Source organism: Montipora foliosa, chromosome 3 (genome assembly GCF_036669935.1).
Source record: "Montipora foliosa isolate CH-2021 chromosome 3, ASM3666993v2, whole genome shotgun sequence".
Taxonomy (NCBI): domain Eukaryota; kingdom Metazoa; phylum Cnidaria; class Anthozoa; order Scleractinia; family Acroporidae; genus Montipora; species Montipora foliosa.
In genome coordinates this window covers 8040782-8063281 of record NC_090871.1, presented here as the reverse complement: position 1 = coordinate 8063281, position 22500 = coordinate 8040782, and the positions used below count along the sequence as shown (strand labels likewise).

Below are 22500 nucleotides of genomic sequence, written 5' to 3'. Positions count from 1 at the left end.
CACACACTTTTGGTGTTTTAATTTGCCGCAACATTCTTTTAATTTGCAGCAACTATTTTAAATTTGCAGCAACTTTATTTTATTTGTTAAACCAAGCCCACATTTATGACGATTTGCATTCGCTTATTGTTTGGAATATCCCTACCCCATCGACCCAGCCCATACTGACTGCAAGAAAAGCTGATCAGCAGTGCCACTTCGATTGTTCATTTGCTTTGCAAAGACAATAGCCCGTATTCATAAATAGTGACCAATAAATTAATCCTTTGTCCTTGTGCTAATAAGACCAACTAGCCTCGTTCGCATGTACAAAATACAAAAGAAATGTTACTCTAGAGCGAGGCTTGTTGGTCTCATTAGCAATGAAGACAAAAGAACAATTTACTGGCCGCCATTGAAGAATACGGTCTATGTGGCCGTCATACCTTATTCATTTTCTTTTGACAAAGGCCGAATCGGTTTAGTTTAACTTTGCAATTCCAACGCGAATGTCATTTTTTTCCTGGGAAGATTTACTTACTCATTACGCCATTTGATTTTCTGTTAAATAGATAAGGATTTCTTTTCATTATATAGAGGGGGCGAACTTGGTTAAGTCTTAAAGGTCGAGCCCGAAATGTAGGGGCGAACTCGGTTAGGTTTGCTTTACGGGTCGAAGTCGAAATGGTTGGGACGAACTGGTGAGGGGGGCGAAACATGCATAATTCTTTACTCTAGTCTACATACCTTCGTCAACATTTTCTGATTTAATATCAGGTGTTGGTTTAATATGAACTTCATCTTTCAACTCAGCTTCATCACCGCCCTTCTTGGCACCAGCAATCTCGCCTGAATCCACCACCTTCTTTTCCGGTTTCTCGGCCGCCACGTCGGGTTTCTTACTCTTAAGGGGAAGTGGTTTCTTTGAGGGAAGGCTGGGCTTTTGGGGTGCCACCGGTTTCTTCCCAGGTGTGGGCCGCACAACTTTAATTGGTTGGGAAGGAACAGCATTCTTTGACGGTGGTTGTTCCTTTGTTGCAAAATGTGCTGGTCTTTTATCTGGCCGTACCGGTGAGACAGTGTGCTCTGGAGTGGCATCAATATCGGACTCATCTTTCAGGAAAGAAAACAAGGCAGGATTGTTTTGTGCAACTAATGAAGTCATTTCTCAAGGGGAAAAAAGTGTTTTTCTGTGAAATGAGTTTTTATTATATCTCTCGCACAGTTAAATTGGCTAGTTAAGATAAGAACCCTGAATTCTACAAACATCACACTTTATAAGATGATGTGCTTTCTGGTGCAACTGAATTACCATACAAAATCACAGAAATATCATTGTAACCTCACTGTCTCAGGCCATACTATTACCTAACACCAAATCATTAAAATCGTGTTGTGTAATATTCGAGCTCAACTCATCATAGGCTGCCCAAGTTCGCGTCACTATAGAGCGTGTAATAATTAATTACTAGTGGTGTAACGAAGATAAACCACGGTAAGAAACGTACTTTTCTAAATGGTATAATTCAAAGAAAGTCTAACCGCTTTTTCTAAAAAACGAAATCACAAAAAAATACAAAAATCCCCAAAACTCGCACCGCGTGTTTCACCAATCAAAAATCTGAGCTATTATTGGTTTTTCAAAATAGAAATGATTACGTCATGCAATTGTCATTTGTCCATTTCCCCCTCCCCACACTGGGAGGTAACGAAAAGTGTGCTTGAAACTCTCAAAACGCTAACATAACAAGATCCTTTCCGTTCTCATAGTCATTGCTCATTGTCCTAGCCCTCTTGTAAAGGCACAAGTTTGTGGATAGGTCTCACAACGGTTCTCATCCCACACTGGATTTTGGCAACTCTAGTGTGCCCATCCCTCCCTGGGTAGGTTTTGGTAATGCGCCCCAGAGGCCATTGCCCTCTGTGGAGATTTGGCTCCAGAACCAGCACAATGTCGTTCTTCTTTAAGTCTTTCACAACTTCTGTCCACTTTGGTCGTCTGTTCAGGTACTCCTGTTCAGGTACTCCTGTTCCCACCCTGGTCAGAGTTTTTGTCTGTCCTTGTGTGGGCCCAGTTCCATCAGTAGGGCTAACGCTCACATGGTTCATATGGGATAGAAATCTAGCACTTCACGTTACACTACACAACGCTTCCAAACCTGGGATATAATCTCCTGGACTTTTTGCCACCGTTTGCGTGGGCTGAATTCTGTGGTGTCAACGGTTTCAGGTGCAAATTATCCACTGAGCTGCCCGTGTAGGAAATGGTTTGGGATAAGAGGTACAACATCTCGTGGGTCAGCAGATTGGTAGGTAAGTGGTCGAGAGTTTAGTAGGCTCTCCACTCCGGCAACAGCAGTAATGAGCTCCTCATCAGTAACATTACTGCTTCCAAGAACTTCGTAAATAGCCTTCTTAGCTGACTTAATCATAGCCTCGTGAATGCCACCGAAATGCGGGGCTCCTGGCGGATTGAAATATCACTTCACACCTCGATAAGCCGTGTCCTGCTGGATCTTGTTCTGGTCCAACTTACTGACGAGCTCTTTTAGTTCACTGACAGCTCCCACAAAGTTCGTCCCACAGTCACTTATCATTTCCTTTGGCACACCTCTTCGGCTAGTAAATCGTGTGAAGACATTCAGAAAGCTGTCTGTATCCAGACCAAATGCTATTTCCAAATGAACTGCTCGAGTCGACAAGCATGTGAACAAGCAAAGCCACCTCTTTTGACGGCGGACACCTCTTCCTTGTACTGTGGTAAAAGGCCCTGCCTTGTCCACTGCTGTTTGATCAAAGGGACGGAAAGTGAATCCCAGGCGGATCTTAGGAAGCGGAGCCATGATCTGTGTTGATGTCTTGTTCCTCCTTCGTTTGCACATGTTGCATTCTCCCTCCCATTCTCGAATCTCCTCACGGGCTGCAATTACTCAATACTTCTCACTCATTTGGGACAGCACAAAATTAGTACCTGCTGAATGGTTGGCCCGCGCATGGTAATGTTTGACAATGAGCTTTGTGACCCACTGTCCTCGCGGCAGTATCTTAGGAAAACGTACATCATATGGCAGGTATTCAGCAAATTGCAGTCTTCTATTAGAACGGATACAGCCATCCTTGTCGAGCACTGGGTTCAGCTTGGTAAGTGGGCTCTTTGGCGGTATTGGCTTCCCGGACACTAAGGCCTTGTACTCTTTCACGAAGGCTTCACGCTGGCATGATCGCACCACCTCGTCTTCAGCTTCTCTGATCTTGTGCGGTAACAACACCTTACTGGTCTGCCTTTCTTGCTTTCTTGACATGTTATGAAGAACTTCCCTCACTCTTGTATAAACACGGACTAATCGGCTCCAACTTAAGAAGCGCTTTGGATCCAATCTCCAGCCTGTGGTGGTAGCTGTCTGATACGGTTTAGTCACATCCTGTGGTTGGTTTGTCTGCAGCGACAAGTATGTGGTACACTCCGTCTTCTGTTTCTTTCTTGTGCTCATCTCTGGCATGACGGTTGGAGAGTCTGCTAGCTGCAACTTCGGCCACTCACTCTTCGACTTACTCATCCATTGAGGACCGTCCCACCATAGAGGAGACTCGGCAAGTTCGACTGGACCAGTTCCTCTAGAACACAGGTCTGCCGGATTTTGTTCGGTGGGAACGTGCTGCCATTGAGGTGGATCTGTGTACATTTGTATTTCGCCAATGTGGTTTGCAACAAAGGGGCGGAAATCTCTCCCTCGTCCTCGGATCCACCGTAAGACGTCTATGCTGTCAGAGTAGAAGGCTGCAGCCTTTAACGGTACTTCCAGCGCTCTTGAAATGGACTGAGTTAACCTCAACCCAACAATGGCAGCCATTAATTCCAGCCTAGGTACAGTAATAGGTGTGAGCGGTGCTACTTTGCTCTTAGCGGCTATCAGTCGTGTGGTTACTGAGCCGTCTTCATACTCGCTTCGTAAATATGACACAGCTCCATAAGCGACAAAGGTTACCACTTCCTTACATTTCACTGGCTGCGGTCCTCTTAGGCATCGGGGAACTTTGACATTCTTTAAACATGGCAGCTCTGAAAACCAGTTCTGTATGCGGTTAGCCATTTCATCTTCAACTTCCGCATCCCATTCGTAACCCCAATTCCACAATTCTTGAAGCATAATTTTTGCTTGTACGATGAAGGGACTGACCAGACCTAAATCACACTGGACAAGGTGAGGCCACCTAACTTTACTTGCCCTTCAATTTTCAACTTGATAACTTCCGGTCACACTGCGGGGACACGTCTTCACTTCAATCTCCTTTGTCAACTGCCCATTAACACTTTCAATAGCGACTCTCAATGGCATAGTTTGAAAGGTCTCCATAGAGTTGTTTAACACATGGACTTTGACTGTTTGGTAAGACTGCTTTAACCCAAGAGCTCCAGCCACTTCCTCATTCAAAAATGACTCATTTGAGGCATCATGCAGGATTGCATTCACCTTGATTTTCTTTCCTTTCGCCTTCAGCCACACAGGAATAGTACGCAGTGAGTAGGCTTCTGAGCCTCTGGGGTTGTGTGTCGTCATTGTTCGAGGGGTGGGGCTGTGTTCTCCCTCAGGTGATGTTACCCCCTCCCGTGCAGCGAGTGAGGTACTTTCTGTTACAGGCAAAACTTCATGTAATAAACGATGATGGTTCCCCCTGCCTCCATCAATTTGGCATAGTTGAGACCGTGTGATCACCTGCCAAACACCGAAAACACAAACGTTTATCCTTTGCTAGTTGCCACCGATCATCCCACTCTTCTGTTGAAAATCTCTACAGGACCACACCCCATGGTAAGGGGAGCTGCAACAAGCACAGGGTGGTTTGCGGCTCGGTTGGTTTTGCCACCCAGCTGGTCCCTTGGCTTGGGCTGACAAGTCTGAACCTATGTGGAAATTTCGAGATCCCTTGTGTCGCGGTTGCGTTTGCTTGGTTGTTTGCCCATCACCATGGTTTTCGTTTCCCAGCAGGCCATGTAACATCTCCACTGCCTCTACCCGAATCTGTACTTCCTCTTTGAACAACTCTTTCAAACTTTGAACGGATCGTTCACGAGTCTGCTCTTGTACGAAACGACTGTACTTTTCCACCTGGTCCTCTGCAAGTTTTTTGACTAGCAGACTGTGCAAAGTCCCGTCGCCTAGTTCACCATTGCGTCCCTCGGCTTGAAGTTTCACCACGGTGATCCTAACTAAGTCGGCCAATTTTTCAAAACCCGGAACATCGTTACTCTGCATTTGCGGCATTTTTTCCAGCTGATCCATATATGCCCTCTTCGATTGCGGAATTTCCTTCGCTTCCTCATACTCCCGAGTCCCCTAATGGACTCTAATGCACTACCGAACAAACATTGCCGCAACCTTGCCATTTTGAGATTAACTGGTTCTTTGGAACGCTCCACTAAACTCTCAAACAGCATCCAAAAGTCCTCAAATTTGGTCTTATCTCCACCGAAGGTCGGCACCTTTAGTGGTTCTAGATGATGCTTGGCGAAAGCAGTGCCTGGCAAATTTTCAGAATTTTCTTCTTCGGCTTGTCCACCTTGAACACTTTGGCCGCTTTGTAAAGAAGGTGAAGGTAACCCTGAATTGAGCTGTCCGTCCGAACCGTTTGGGCACTTGAATATGTGAGTTGATTTTCATGTGAAGCGCTCGCAGTCGGGGCAGAAATTTGAACATGTAATTTTACGGCCTCGTGGGCTTTCTCGATGGCGGCTTGAATTTCCAATTCGAGGGATTGTGCTTCCTTCACTGCTGCCTGTTGATTCTTTACATTCCCATTTTCCAAATAAGCTATACATAGTTCGTCCAAAATTTCCAGTATGCCTTCCAGAACCGACCAGAGCTGATCATGAATTTCTTTTTCATTGAGTTGAACATCCTTCGGCACGATGCATAACTTTTCCATGCGGTGACGAATTTTTGTCAGTTCGGTCTTACGCAGTCGCTTCTCTTGTTTCACCTTCAAAAGCGACGTTTCTTTTTGCAGTTTCTGTTCGTCGTGGCTTTTCTCGGTTTCTTCGTGTCCCAAAACATGATCTACGCTAGCGCTGTCCTTTTCGGTCATCTTGAACAACAAACAACAGCAACAAAAACTTCCCTCGGTGAACTACGGTAAATATTCCAACAGTTTTCCTGAACTGCTCCTACATGCGAAAGGTAAAATAACCTGTATCCCGTCGTGGTCGCCAAAAAATGAAACAGAGATAAACCACGGTAAGAAACATACTTTTCTGAACGGTTTAATTCAAAGAAAGTCTAACCGCTTTTTCTAAAAAACGAAATCACAAAAAAATAGAAAAATCCCCAAAACTCGTACCGCGTGCTTCACCAAAACTGTCAATCAAAAATCTGAAACGATTACGTCATGCAATTGTCATTTGTCCAAGTGGGAAGACGACCTTTGAGTGCAAGCGGTCTTGCGTTACAGGCGGTTGTTGAGAATTTAAACGCGTTATAAGACTTTGTATGGGAAATAAAATACCGTCGGTTATGAAGCCTAAAAAACGCTCAATTTAACGTTCATTGAATAAAATGAATAAAACTGACTCACCTCTGGTGTATTCTGGTGCCTTTTGGAGCTTATTTTACCGTTTCGGGAAGTCCGTGTTTCAATGTTCTAAGACGAAGTCAACGCTGCACATGAAGATTTCAGTCAGTCAGTTCAGAGGCGTTTTGCGCCTCGAAAATCCATCCCAGCCGCGTTTTTTTCACGCAAAGCTAAAGCCCCATCATTTGCGAACCTCCGTGAATGTTTCGTCGTCAAAACTCCCCACGCACTTGGCTGGAAATGAGCATTTTCTACTTCAGATTCCACGATAGCTGATGACTTTAACAGCTGCTGATTACCGAGGAGGACACGGAGCTTGGGTCCGAGCTCAAATTAACTCCACCCGATGAGGTACAGTCATTTCATGTGCAACACTTACCCCATCCCCACAGCGGCTTCTCGAACAGCTCCATGGTTACGAGAAGCCGCTGTGGGGATGGGGTAAGAGTTGTACATGAAATGACTGTACCTCATTGGGTGGAGTTAATTTGACCTCGGACCCAAGCTCTCTGGGATGGATTTTCGAGGCGCAAACCGCCTCTGAGCTGACTACGGTTGAAATCTTAGTGTGCAGCCTTGACTTCGTCCAAGAGATTATAAAGGTAAGAGAAGTAATCCCTCATACTGGCCCTCTTCCCATCGTAATCCTGCTTAGGTTATTTTTAGATGATATCAATTTTCCCGCGGATAATGTTACCGCGCACGTTACGTGGAAGTTTCGTGGAGGAGGGAAAGTGCAGCAAATTCTGTACGATGCCATTCTCCGTTTTCAAAATTGAGTTTCATGGCCTGATAAAATTCATTGTCTGCGAGGTACAGGTTTCAAACATACATCCTTGGAATTGCTTAACTGTCTAGTTTACAGTGATACCAATTTGAAGAATTTCCAATCTATCAAACCGTGTTAAATAAATTTGACAGATGCAGATATGTTTACCTTGGTTGCATTGCGTTACTTGTCCATTTTAGTGCGCACTTTCTCATCGTCTACAAAATTCTGTCGCTTACAAAACTCGTCCCTGTCAAGATACAGTTTGCAATCATATATCATGGAAATCGGTTAACTGTATAATTCACTCTGATACCAATTTTACGATTGTCTAATGTAGGAAACCGTGTTAAATAATTTGTAAGAGGGAGCTATATTTTACGCGTGCGTTGCAAATTGACTTCAATCCGATCTTACGGTTTTAAAATTTTTTATCGTGCGGCCAATTGAAATTTTCCTGTCATGTGTGGTACTGTTTGAAAGCGTCAGCTGTCTAATTTATGAATATCATAGAATTAAGTCACCATAGTTTAAGTCCGCTAAGAAAATCGAGAACGCGTTGACCAAGTCAGGAATATGTTACTTGGTGACTGTAGTCCGCGATATTTCATTGTGTACAAAATTCTGTCGCCTATAAAACTCGTTACTTTCAAGATACAAGATGCAAAGATATATCATTCAAATCGCTTAACTGTGTTGTTTACAGTGACACCAGTTTCAACACTGTCCAATGAACGAAACCGAGTTTAATAATTTTGAAAGATGCAGGTATATTTAACATGCGTCCTTTGCAAATTGACTTCCATGCGATAGCACTTGTTCATACATTTTTATCACACTGTCTGTTCAAGTTTTCCTTTCATGTCTGATATCTGTCTAATTTATGAATATCTAAGAATTAAGTCGTCAGATTTTAATCCCGCGAAGACAATCAAGAACGCGTTAACCAAGTCAGCGATATAATAATAAACAATTAAAACGAATGTTACTTGCCAGACAAACAGGCAAACTTTAAATAGATGCGACTTCAGTAAACACTGTGAGACACACAACAGAGATCACAGATCTACTTGTGGTGTTCGATTCCTTCTCTGTCTTTGTTGAACCCGTAAGTTACCAGAGAAATTTCCATTTGGTTTCAGTGTTGTACATAACACCACCTTGGCGAAATATTAGAAGTACAGCATATTTTGATTTCGGCTCGACGGGCGAAAGATTCACGCTGTCGAAGTCCATTACTCATCGCTTTTTTAAGATTCCAGATCTTTATGTTTCACCGCCTGTCTTCACGTTCCATTCTTGAGCTCCATGTGGGTATATTTTCTTTAAAGATATACTAAAAAGCCATTCGCGTTACAACGACTTTCGACGGCATTACAGGTTAATTGCGCAGAGCAAGCTACGCATTACCCCAGCCCCCTCAAACCTAACAAAATACGCACAGAAGACTCCATGCACAAAGACACCACTTAGCAGGGGAGTGACAGGCAAGACTTTTCCCGATACGGAAAATAACAAAACTAGACCCTCCGTGAGGGTACACTGGGTTGCCTGTGGTACGTGCAGCATTCCAGGCAATTTTTTTCAAGTTGGTGGGTCATTAAGACCATTTAAGGGGTCACCCAGAAGTCATACCAGCAGAGGCCCTTTGGCTCACAGGTCCGCACACGTTCGTACGACGAAACAGCTCCTTTTCTGAGGTTAAAAACCTGGCTACCGCCCTATTAATTAATCATTTGTCAGAAAGAAGAAATTCCTGTCCTCTTTAAAAAAAATTGACACGCATTGCTTACGTGTGGTAGTGAAGTAACACAGCGATTTATTCCATAATGTCAACTGAGCTGTGTGTTGTCTTCCAGGAGATTCAAGTTGTCCTTGCGTAATATGTAGCTCTAACAGTGCACGATATTGTTTTGGTATTGTCTATCATTGTAGTGCCATTGTAGAAGTCTTGGGTAAATAGCCTGAGAAGACATGTGGTTACTAGCAAAGTACTGAGCCCAGAAAGATTGAAGAAAATAAATGGGAAGTGAAAAACATTGTCTTCTGGGATGACATGTTGACAGTTGTCTTTGCGTAATATGTAGGTTTAACAGTACACGATATTGTTTTGGTATTGCCTATCATTGTAGCGCCATGGTAGAAGTCTTAGATAAATAGCCCCTTTAGAAGACATGTGGTTACTAGCAAAGTACTGAACCCAGAGAGACTGAAGAAAATAAAAGGGAATTGAGAAACATTGGCTTCTGGGCTGACATGTTGATCATGCAACTTCTTTCCACCACAAGTGTAAGCGTGCACTGAGAGCATCTGACAGCTTTGTAAACAAAAGTTGAGAGCTGAAATTATTTCCTCCTATTCGGCAGGGTTAGTATCTGGATGGGCGACCTAAGAAATATACCACTCAGTAACAGAAGCATAGGACAGAGAATTCCATTTTAATGCTATCAAATGCGAACCAAGCAAGATACAGATTTTGTTAGCTTGCTTTACGCAAAACAAATATTGATGTAAAAGTAAATAAATATGGATACACAATTTTTAAGAAGAGCAGAAGGAAGTTTCAGGACGGTCGATCGAGCATAAAATATTTTGCCATCGGTAACAAAATCTACGACATGAAAACAACATTAATTTTGGACCACGAATATAAAAAGTTACCATCAGCGAAAAACAGTTTGGGAGATTTTAGTTGTTTTGTTGTAATTGTACAAGTTTGGCTGCACCGAGTAAATCGCACATCGAATTTGTCAGAAAGAAGAAATTCCTGTCCTCTTTAAAAAAAGTTGACACGCATTGCTTACGTGTGGTAGTGAAGTAACACAGCGATTTATTCCATAATGTCAACTGAGCTGTGTGTTGTCTTCCAGGAGATTCAAGTTGTCCTTGCGTAATATGTAGCTCTAATAGTGCACGATATTGTTTTGGTATTGTCTATCATTGTAGTGCCATGGTAGAAGTCTTGGGTAAATAGCCTAAGAAGACATGTGGTTACTAGCAAAGTACTGAACCCAGAAAGATTGAAGAAAATAAATAGGAAGTGAAAAACATTGTCTTCTGGGAGAGACATGTTGACAGAATAAAAGGGAATCGAGAAACATTGGCTTCTTTCCACCACAAGTGTAAGCGTGTACTGACAGCACCTGACAGTTTTGTAAACAAAAGTTTAAAGTTGAAGTTAATCCCTGTGTGGTGGGTTAGTATCTGGATGGGCGACCTAAGAAATATACCACTGAGTAACAGAAGCATAGGACCGAAAATTCTATTTTAATGCTATCAAATGCGAACCAAGCAAGATACAGATTTTGTAAGCTTGCTTTATGCAAAACAAATATTGATGTAAAGTGAATAAATATGGATACACAGTTTTTAAGAAAAGCAGAAGGAAGTTTCAGGACGGTCGATCGAGAATAAAATATTTTGCCATCGGTAACAAAATTTACGAAGTGAAAACAACATTAATTTTGAACCACGAATATAAAAAGTTACCATCAGCGAAAAACATTTTGGGAGATTTTAGTTGTTTTGTTGTAATTGTACTTTTGGCTGCACCGAGTAAATCGCACATCGAATTCAGCGGGCAGAGTGATCAAGTTACCGCGGCATGTTTACTCGCGAAACAGTGAAGCATCTGTGTCAAATGATGCCAAGATACCGGGTTTTTGTTTTTGTTAGTTTTCTTTTTCTTTCAATTGTCATAAATTTTGACAAGAAATGTGCGAATTCAACACAAAGATCACTCTCAGAGATCACAGTGACCATTGTTTCTGGAAAATCAAAAATTTACTCTCCAAGACAAGGTTATTTATCACCAGGTAATTCCATCGTTTTGGTAATAGCAGCTACTTTATTATTCATCAGCGTCACAATATTTTGCCGATTTTGGGGGTAATTTTGTTGAAACTCAAGCACGCTTCCAACAGACCTGTTTATTTTCGTGACTTATGCGTTACCACAAAAATTCTCCCCGTATCACATTTCAACGCATGTATGCAAATTTGCTAAGCTCGAAAATTACACATGATAAATTTACAAAAGCTAGAAATTTCACAGAAATATTTTCCAGCGAAACATTTATTGAAACAAGCAACATATTTGCTATAAGAGGCAAGAAACCCTTCCTATTTCAGTTGCGTGCGAGCAAGCGAAACACAATCACAAAGCATATGCAATTAAATAAATTTCTGACAGTTCACATCAAACCCTTTTCGAAAGAACCTTGACCGTAAATAATAAAGCACAAAAGAGACAGCAAGCTTTCATTCAAATAATTTTTCACTGTCATATTTCCAATTTGTTTTTATACCTTTGCTGAGCTGAGTCTTAAAATGAATGTTACTTGCCAGACAAACAGGCAAACTTTAAATAGATGCGACTTCAGTAAACACTGTGAGACACACAACAGAGATCACAGATCTACTTGTGGTGTTCGATTCCTTCTCTATCTTTGTTGAACCCGTAAGTTACCAGAGAAATTTCCATTTGGTTTCAGTGTTGTACGTAACACCACCTTGGCGAAATATTAGAAGTACAGCATATTTTGATTTCGGCTCGACGGGCGAAAGATTCACGCTGTCGAAGTCCATTACTCGTCGCTTTTTTAAGATTCCAGATCTTTATGTTTCACCGCCTGTCTTCACGTTTCATTCTTGAGCTCCATGTGGGTATATTTTCTTTAAAGATGTACTAAAAAGCCATTCGCGATACAATGACTTTCGACGCCATTACAGGTTAATTGTGCAGAGCAAGCTACGCATTACCCCAGCCCCCTCAAACCTAACAAAATACGCACAGAAGACTCCATGCACAAAGACACCACTTAGCAGGGGAGTGACAGGCAAGACTTTTCCCGACACGGAAAATAACAAACTAGATGCTTCTATGAAGCATACACTGGCTTGCCTGTGGTACGTGCTACAGAAAATCAGAAGGCACTGAATTGTGTGGTATTGAAATACAGCATTCCAGTCTCTGAAGAATAACAAATAAAAGAGAAGCGAGAAACATTGGCTTCTGGGCTGACATGTTGTGTGTGCACAAGTGTGCCCTATGAGCATCCGAAAACTTTGTAATACTAAACTTCACTGAAGTCAAGCCCTGTTTCGCGGGGTTAGTGTTGGGATGGGAGACCAAAGCAATAAACCCCTCATAAAAAACAGAAACATCTGACCGAAAATACTATTAACGCTAACAAATGCGAACTCAGCAAGGTACAGATTCTGGTAGCTTGCTTTATGCAAAACAAATATTGATGAAAAAGCAAATAAATATTGATACACAGTTTTCAGAAAGAGCAGAAGGAAGTTTCCCGGACGGTCGATCGAGAATAAAATATTTACAAACCACCAACGCCTGCTTCCCTTCGTTTATTTCAGGAGGGGTTAGTTAGTATCTGTCTATCGTTAGAATCTCTCGACTCCTGTCTCGTGTTGCTATCGCACACCGACTAAAATTCGCTCATTCCTGGTCGTTTTATTCCTACTCGTTTAGAACCAAACAACTACCTCCTAAATGTCAACACCAGTAAATGATCACGCAAACGAAGGCAATGGCGAGAAATAATATTTCAACTGAATAGCTTGAAATAAAATTTGCGCGAAATCTCTCTCTTTAAAAAAGTTAAAGAAATATAAGGGCCGTTTATACGAGAGAAAATAAAACGCGAACAGCCCATATAAATGATGCAAAATCTACGTTCACAGCTTTCTCAAGCCCCGGCTTATCCTGGCCTGGGAGTTTATACTCGTATAAATAGTTCCTTTCGCGTATAATGTACGCCGCGTCCAGAGTAAGCCGCGGCTTATTTTCTCTCGTATAAACGACCCTATTGTTGTTTTCTCAAGTTAACAATAACTTCATTTTACACAGGAGTGACTATACTAAAATCGTTTTCTGACCTTAATTAAAAACGATCGCCAGCTGTAATCATTTGCCAGAACGATCATGCCTACAAATTCCTGTCATCTTTATTTAATGCGTATTAAATTTCAACTCACTTATGCAAATTAGTTAAACTCGAACACTACACAGCACAATGAATCACAACAGTTGAAACATCTCACAAAAACCTTTTCCAGCATGAAATTTATTGAAACTAACTAAATATTTGCTATTGGAGACAAAAAAAACCCTTTCTATTCCAATTCCGTGCGTGCAAACAGGAAACAATCCGTCTCACAAACCATACGATATGCAACGCCTGGTTCCCTTCGTTTATTTCTGGAGGGGTTAGTTAGTATCTGTCTATCGTTAGAATCTCTCGACTCCTGTCTCGTGTTGCTATCGCACACCGACTAAAATTTGCTCATTCCTGGTCGTTTTATTCCTACTCGTTTCGAACCAAACAACTACCTCCTAAATGTCAACACCAGTAAATGATCACGCAAACGAAGCCAATGGCGAGAAATAATATTTCAACTGAATAGCTTGAAATAAAATTTGCGCGAAATCTCTCTCTTTAAAAAAGTTAAAGAAATATAAGGGCCGTTTATACGAGAGAAAATAAAACGCGAACAGCCCATATAAATGATGCAAAATCTACGTTCACAGCTTTCTCAAGGCCCCGGCTTATCCTGGCCTGAGAGTTTATACTCGTATAAATAGTTCCTTTCGCGTATTATGTACGCCGCGTCCAGAGTAAGCCGCGGCTTATTTTCTCTCGTATAAACGACCCTATTGTTGTTTTCTCAAGTTAACAATAACTTCATTTTACACAAGAGTGACTATACTGAAATCTTTTTCTGACCTTAATTAAAAACGATCGCCAGCTGTAATCATTTGCCAGAACGATCATGCCTACAAATTCCTGTCATCTTTATTTAATGCGTATTAAATTTCAACTCACTTATGCAAATTAGTTAAACTCGAATACTACACAGCACAATGAATCACAACAGTTGAAACATCTCACAAAAACCTTTTCCAGCATGAAATTTATTGAAACTAACTAAATATTTGCTATTGGAGACAAAAAAAACCCTTTCTATTCCAATTCCGTGCGTGCAAACAAGAAACAATCCGTCTCACAAACCATACGATATGCAAATAAATATATTTTTCAGTTCAAGATTGAACTCTTTCCTAAAGAACCTTTTCCAAAGCACAAAATAGACAACAACCTTTCTTTCCAATAATTCTTCACTGTCACATTTTCAATTATTTTTTTACCTGAAAACTGTACAGCTTGACTGCAAATTAAATGCCAATTGCCAGACAAATGAGATGCCACTTCGGTAAACACTGTGATACATTCAAGACATTCGATTCCTTTTACACCTATACTCAATTTCCCACTTACTGTCAGTGTTCTACATACCAGCACAGTTTATAAAATAAGATTAGAAACAACACACACTTTCTCATATCCGACCGCAATTGTTCTCGAAGACCATCCCTCGTCGCTTTTAAGATTCCAGATATTTATTTTCCCCGCCTGTTTCGTTATTCCAATTGACGTTCCATTCTTGATCTCATAAAGGTATATTTTTTCCACTAAAACGCCATCCCCGTTACCACGACTTTCGACGCCATTGCGAGTTTAATAATTAAACGTTCATCTGTGTGCACCAAGGAAATCTACGTATTCCCCCAGCCCCCTCAAACCTAACAAAATACACAGACAAGACTCTATGCACAAAGCCACTACTTAGCAGGGGAGTGACAGGCAAGACTTTTACCGACACGGAAAAAAAAAATAAAAAAAACACGAAACTAAACACAGATTCCAACTGGTTTGCCATACTGGCAAGCCAGTAAAAAACCCACGAAATGAAACCGAGATTCCGACTGGGTTTGGCAACCCAGTAATTATTGGATGAGGTTGAGCATGATATTACTTGTTGACTGTAGTCTGCGAATTGCCAATGTTTACAAAATTCTGTCGTTTATAAAACTCGATCCTTTCAAGATAAAGGTTTCAAACATCTGTAACTGAAATCGCTTAATTGTCTAGTTTTCAATGATACCACATTCAAGGTTGTGCCATACACGAAACCGTGTTAAATCTTTTTTTAAATTAAGGAGACAGCTATGTTTAATTTAACATACGTGCTTTTGCAAATTCACTTGAATCCGATAACACGGGTTCAAAAATTTTTATCGGACGCTTGATTCAAGTTTTCCTTTCATGTTTGGTACTGTTGTAGAGCTCTATCTGTGTACTTTATCACCATATAAGAACTAGGTCATCATATTTTAATCCCGCAAAGGAAACCGAGAATGCGTTTATTAAAGTCAGAGAGATCGTACTTATCGACTATAGTCTTCCATTTGTCATTCTGTACAAAATCCTGTCGGTTACACAACTCGTTCCTTCCAAGATACAGGTTTCAAAACATAAGTCATTGTAATCGCTTAACTCTGTAGTCAACAAGTCACGTTCGTCCACAAAATGTATATACGCGTTTGTCTCAACATCCTCCGCCATTTTTGTTTGATGGTAAATCGCCAACGACGCGAATCATTGCGTGGGAATTCGCTCAGCTGTCAACATTGGTAAAAATGGGGACATGTGATTGGCTATCAGTTAACCCTCGTGGGAATACTGGATCTCGCAGAAGATCTAAAAATAACTTAAGAGGGATTACGATGGGAATAGGGCCAGTATGAGGGATTACTTCTCTTACCTTCATAATCTCTTGCTTCGTCTTAGAACATTGAAAACACGGAATTCCCGAAACGGTAAAATAAGCTCCAAAAGGCACCAGAATACACCAGAGGTGAGTCAGTTTTATTCATTTTTTTCAATGACCGTTAAATTGAGCGTTTTTTAGGCTTCATAATGGACGGTATTTTATTTCCCGTACAAAGTCTTATAACGCGTTTAAATTCTCAACGGCCGCCTGTAACGCAATACCGCTTGCACTCAAAGGTCATTTTCCCACTAGTAATTATTACACGCTCGCTAGTGACGCGAACTTGGGCTGCCTTTGGAATAAGTTACCAGAGAATTTGCCGTTTGGTTTCAGTGTTATACATAACACCACAGTTTATAAAATATTAACAAGAACTCCATAAAGAGGTAAATCAGCGACTAAATTTCTTGTGCGTGTGGCGTGGCGATGTCTTTTTCAAACTTCTTATGCACATTTTTGACAGAACATTAAATTACAAAAGATATTCCATTCGAATCACTCGCAACTAATTCAAATCACTCACAACATTTTTCAAATCACTCACAGCAAATTTAAATCACCCACAGCAAATTACAAATCACTTACATCAAATTCAAATCATCACAGCAAATTCAAAATTATCGACCACGCTACGCGTCTTCAGTCACCTCCATCCAGCGGTGCAAGACGTCAAAGCATACATGAAGCCGCTACATGCGAAGTTTCTGCACCGCACTATTAATGGCGACATTGTTTTTGTCTGAGTCGAATTAACCCATTCACACCTAAAAATACTCGGCAGGCGTTGGACAGAGCAAAAATTTATTAAGTTTCACTCTTAGGGGTCAATGGGTTGAGTTACTAGCTTTTTCTTCTACCTCAACGAAAGAGAACCATGTTTTCTTTCCACCGTAAGTCTACCGTTGCTGAAGGTTCCAATTACTGCTCCAACTGTGGACAAGGTCAGTTTTCCCTAGCCATTTGAAATTGACCTTTAAGGAAATACGGTATCAAAATGGCAAGGGAAAACTTACCTTTGTCCACAACTGGAGCAGTGATTTGAACCTTCAGCAACGGTAGACTTACAGTGGAAAGAAAACATGGTTCTCGTTCGTTGAGGTAGAAGAAAAAGCTAGTAACTCAACCCATTGACCCATAAGAGTGAAACTTAATAAATTTTTGCTCTGTCCAACGCCTGCCGAGTTTTTTTTAGGTGTGATAGGGTTAATTTGACTCAGACAAAAACCGGCGGGTCTAATCTGCAGGTCGCAGTTCGCAGGTCGCGGGTTGCAGGTAATTCGGTTTCACCAATACAGTAGGTATTCTAAACATTCTTAAAAGCTTTAGCTTTTAAGAATGTTTAGGATACTTTCTGTATTAGTGAAACAATGACCTGCGACCTGCAAATTAGACCCGCCGGACAAAAACAATGTCGCCATTAATAGTGCAGGTGCAGAAACTTCGCAGGTAGCGGCTTCATGTATGACAAATATTCTTTGACGTCTTGCACCCCTGGCTGGGCGTGACTGAAGACGCCTAGCGTGGACGATAATTTTGAATTTGCTGTGATGATTTGAATTTGTAATTTGCTGTGAGTGATTTGAATTTGCTGTGAGTGCTTTGTAATTTGCTGTGGGTGATTTGAATTTGCTGTGAGTGATTTGTAATTTGCTGTGGATGAGTTGAATTTACTGTGAGTGAATTGTAATTTGCTGCTAGCATTTGGTTTTGATGTGACAGTTGTGGGCTACCGTAGATTTCAGTGTTGTACATAACACCAATTTAGTAAAATATTGGAAACAAAGCTCACTTGATATCCAAAAGAAAAAAAATTGAATTGTTGTTGACGACCATTACCCATCGCTTTAAAGATTCCAGATAATTATTTTTCACCGCCTGTCTTGTTTATCCAATTGACGTTCCATTCTTGAGCTCCATAAGAGTATATTTTGTTTAAAAATCCACTAAAACGCCATTCGCGTTACAATAACTTTCGACGCCATTGAAGGTTAACAAGAACTAGTGAATTTCTAATTGTTACCAGAGGACTGTGCAGAGTTGAGTACAAATAAAATTATACAAAAGCCAGACAACAGAGATCACAGATCCACTTAAGGTGTTTGATTCCTTCTCTGTCTTTTTTAAACCCATAAGTTACCAGAGAATTTTCCATTTGGTTTCAGTGTTGTACATAACACCACACTTGGTAAAATATTAGAAACACAGCTCACTTTGATTATTGCTCGACAGGCGAAAGATTGTTGTCGAAGTCCATTACTCGTCGCTTTTAAAATTTATTTGTCACCGCCTGTGTTGTTTGTCCAATTGACTTTCCATAAGGGTATATTTTGCCATGCGCGTTACACTTTCGACGCCATTGCAGGTTAAGTTAAATATTCTACTGTGTCCACCAGAGAAATCTACGCATTTCCACTGCCCTCTCGATCCTAACAAAATACGCGCAGAAGGCTCTATGCACAAAGACACCACTTAGCAGGGGACTGACAGGCAAGACTTTTATCGACACGGAAAAAAAAAGAAAGAAAAAAAGAAAACGACAAATATTACCCATTTTCCGACAACCCAGTAACGAATCTTGTGTCGGGTTGAAACTGCATTTAGCTTCGATTATGACTGAGATCGAGCCTTATTCTTTTGAACGTATGCGAGATAAAACGGAGTCAGAGGAAGCCGATGTTCACTAGAGTCAAGATGAGAGCCGTAGAGGAAATACATTGTGGTGTGCCACAGAGAAAGCACAGTGAAGAGCATGAAGAATTGCCCTTGGCCAAAAACCGCAGGCTTTACCCTACGAAGAACGATGTGCGCTACTACACTGGAATACTCTTAAAGATTGAAGAGAATATCTGTAGTAGAATGCTGCAACACAGTATTTGGATTAAATGGCTTGAATTTTAACGATGATTTTGAATATGGTCAAAGTGAAATTATGCGAGCAGTGCAAATCGTCAAATACAAAATACAATGGGAATCAGCAAGAGTAAGTTTTTTTAAGTTCTCTTTTTTCGTTAGAACCATAAAGCATTGGAATGACTTACCAAATCATCTTTTTAATGAAGGACATAATATAAACAATTGTTGAAAGAATTTAAAGAAGCATATGAACATTTATAAGCACACAATCAAAAAAGTAGTCTTAAATTTATACTAGTTTTAGTATTGTATAGTGATGTTAATTTTTTAAAATTGTTTGTTTGTTGTTAAGGGAACCTTTAAAGAGGGATAGCCTCAAGGTTCTCCTTTTCAAGTCAATTTGAATTTGAATTTGAATAAAGTGTGTATGTGAGGTTGTGCGAACTGGGAAGGACAACAAGAGAAAGAATGTTTTGCTGCAAGGAGATCGAGGAAGCCGTAAATAAAATTTCAGGTGAATAATACTTTTGTATGAAGCAGATGTTAATTATTTTGGCACTAGGAAGGTAATAAACGGCCATAGATTCGATGGAAAGAAACTGTTGCTTGATTATTTAATTTATTTCGTATTTTGTCGTGGCGTGCGTGGCAGGCTCAAATGGCAGCGAAATGGTTGCGATATAACCTGTCTATATTATTTTGGTTCAGACATAGAAGTAGATCAGCCGAATCGTAAATGTATAACATAGCACCATCTCTTTCAAACGATTTTTTACAAAGGGAAGTGCTATAGAAACCGTTACCGAGTGTTTGTGTCAAGTGCGCGGAATGAGAGCACCACAAGAGAACTAAATAACATGTAAGCTTATCAAGTGAAGCTATGATCTTCGCAGTTATGAACGCAATTTTTACAATTGCGTAGAGAAGCCTGAAAAATTCAGGACTTCAACGGGGTTTGAACCCGTGACCTCGCGATTTCGGTGCGACGCTCTAACCATATATGATTCATTTCATATACCATTTCATCATTGATTCATTCCTCACGGGACCATTAGAACCCACAAATGACCAGCTCCCAACGTCAGTGGCTTCATAGCTCAGTTAGTTAGAGCGTCGCACCGGAATCGCGAGGTCACGGGTTCAAACCCCGTTGAAGTCCTGAATTTTTCAGGCTTCTCTACGCAATTGTAAAAATTGCATTCATAACTGCGAAGATCATAGCTTCACTTGATTTCACATCCGCAGTTCATATATGATTCATTTCATACACCATTTCATCATGCAAGCTTATGTACACAAATAGTCACAAACAATTTGCCAGCTGAGATTTATTTCGAACGGTTCGTTGAGCTCGGTTAATCCTCGAACATAAGATTTAATCGTTGAGCAAGCAATAGATCTTTTTCTCTTTGACTCTTTGATGCTCTTTTAGTAGCGTGTGAACTTTGCGTGCCTTGACCCTTGGATACAGAGGTCAGGGGCACCCAACGAATCTGTTCCTCACATTATCTGTTCCCCAGAGGAATCTTGCTGGCTGGCAAAAATACAGGTGTTTCGATGAGCTGGCTGGGAAATTTTGTTATTGATAGAGGTGTTGCCTGGGAATTACTGACTTTTTCTAGCATTTCAATCCGAGCTGGCTGTAGAAACTTTGAAGACTGAGGACGACTAAAAAAAAAAAAAAAAAAAAAAACAGAACCCCTTCCCTCTCCCAGAGAGTAGTCAAACATACGACGGCTGGTAAGAGTGATTGCGCTTGCGGAAAAAACCTGTTTTGTCCCGGTTTTGTCGGTTTTGTTTGGTCGTTTTGGATCGAGGGGTTTGAAAGCGGGCGGAATTCCTGGCTGGGAAATAAATTTGATCAGCTGGCTGGGAAACCAACCAATTTTATCTAGCTGGCTGGGAAATTTCTTGTGTGTCTTGCTGGGAAAAAGGAACTGATGTTTTCCCAGCAACACTGAAAAACACCTGAAAATGCCTTAATAACATTTATTTTCATCAACTGGGGTATAATAATACATTTTACAACAAATTGGTCGTTGGGTACCCCTGAGAGGTCGCGACATCAACACAAGCAGCTAACTCAGGACTCAGGTGAATTGCAATCGGCTTCATCCAAAATGTGATACACAGTCTACGTTTTTTGAGAAAACGATAAGAAAGTGTTTATTTTTAGTATTTTTCAGTTCGTTTTAATTTTGATACAAGCATGTCGCACATAGAAAAAAAATCTCAGACAAATAGCATTAAATGATCTGGTGATGAATGTATATAAGCGATCAGCATTTAATTTTTTGAACTTTCGAACTAATAGCAAGCAAGAAATAACTTTCAAAAAGAAACACACAATTTTAAATTTGCAAAACATGTTTCAGATGATCGACATCCATCGTCAGTTGTGAATACAAGTGAAACCGCTAGTCGGTGTTATATAAAAGATAGCTAATAACATGCATAAGTACTGATTAAATAACAACGTGAATAGAAAATACAATGATGAGAAGACAATGGGTATGGACGAGGAAAATTACAGTGAAAGTGTTAAATTGACATGATTAACCTGCTTATTTAATGAGGGTTTTTCCCAACCTATGTGTAAGGCCTCCTTGATTTTTAGTTGAAAAGGCGTGGAGGCGGTGTCAAGGATTGAAAAACACTCCTCCGAGCATAAAGATCTGCATGCTTCTGACCCATTAATGTGCTGAAAGATATGCGAGTTCTTATCCGATGTTAAATGTTCACGAACACGTGTAGCAAGATGTCGGTTTGTTTCGCCGACATAGCAGGCACTACAGCCTGCGCAAGAAAATTTATAAACCACACGGGATCGTGATAATTTGGAAATAGCATCTTTGGCACTGAATAAGTTCTTAATCTTGTATGGGGCAAACACTAGCTTGATGTCCAAGTTTTTACAATAGCGTTGTGTTAAATTCTTGATTCTGCGTTGAACGTGAGTCGAGAAAGGGCCCTTTCTCGACTCACGTTCAACGCAGAATCAAGAATTTAACACAACGCTATTGTAAAAACTTGGACATCAAGCTAGTGTTTGCCCCATACAAGATTAAGAACTTATTCAGTGCCAAAGATGCTATTTCCAAATTATCACAATCCCGTGTGGTTTATAAATTTTCTTGCGCAGGCTGTAGTGCCTGCTATGTCGGCGAAACAAACCGACATCTTGCTACACGTGTTCGTGAACATTTAACATCGGATAAGAACTCGCATATCTTTCAGCACATTAATGGGTCAGAAGCATGCAGATCTTTATGCTCGGAGGAGTGTTTTTCAATCCTTGACACCGCCTCCACGCCTTTTCAACTAAAAATCAAGGAGGCCTTACACATAGGTTGGGAAAAACCCTCATTAAATAAGCAGGTTAATCATGTCAATTTAACACTTTCACTGTAATTTTCCTCGTCCATACCCATTGTCTTCTCATCATTGTATTTTCTATTCACGTTGTTATTTAATCAGTACTTATGCATGTTATTAGCTATCTTTTATATAACACCGACTAGCGGTTTCACTTGTATTCACAACTGACGATGGATGTCGATCATCCGAAACATGTTTTGCAAATTTAAAATTGTGTGTTTCTTTTTGAAATTTAATTTTTTATAGCGCTATTCCGACCCGTTTTTCCGACCCAAAAATATATGCATACTGTGACATTTTAAGCCAGCAAACAACGGCGTA

The 22500-nt window shown here is 40.6% G+C and overlaps 1 protein-coding gene across 2 annotated transcripts in view; it reads right to left on the bottom strand.

The window, feature by feature from the left end:
* Positions 1-22500, bottom strand: part of LOC137996648 (uncharacterized) — an 82229-nt gene that overhangs the window by 25136 nt on the left and 34593 nt on the right. For both annotated transcript variants that reach the window (XM_068842162.1, XM_068842163.1), the window contains one exon: positions 727-1092. In XM_068842162.1, the coding sequence (XP_068698263.1) occupies positions 727-1092 (366 nt within the window). The remainder of the gene's footprint in view (positions 1-726; positions 1093-22500) is intronic.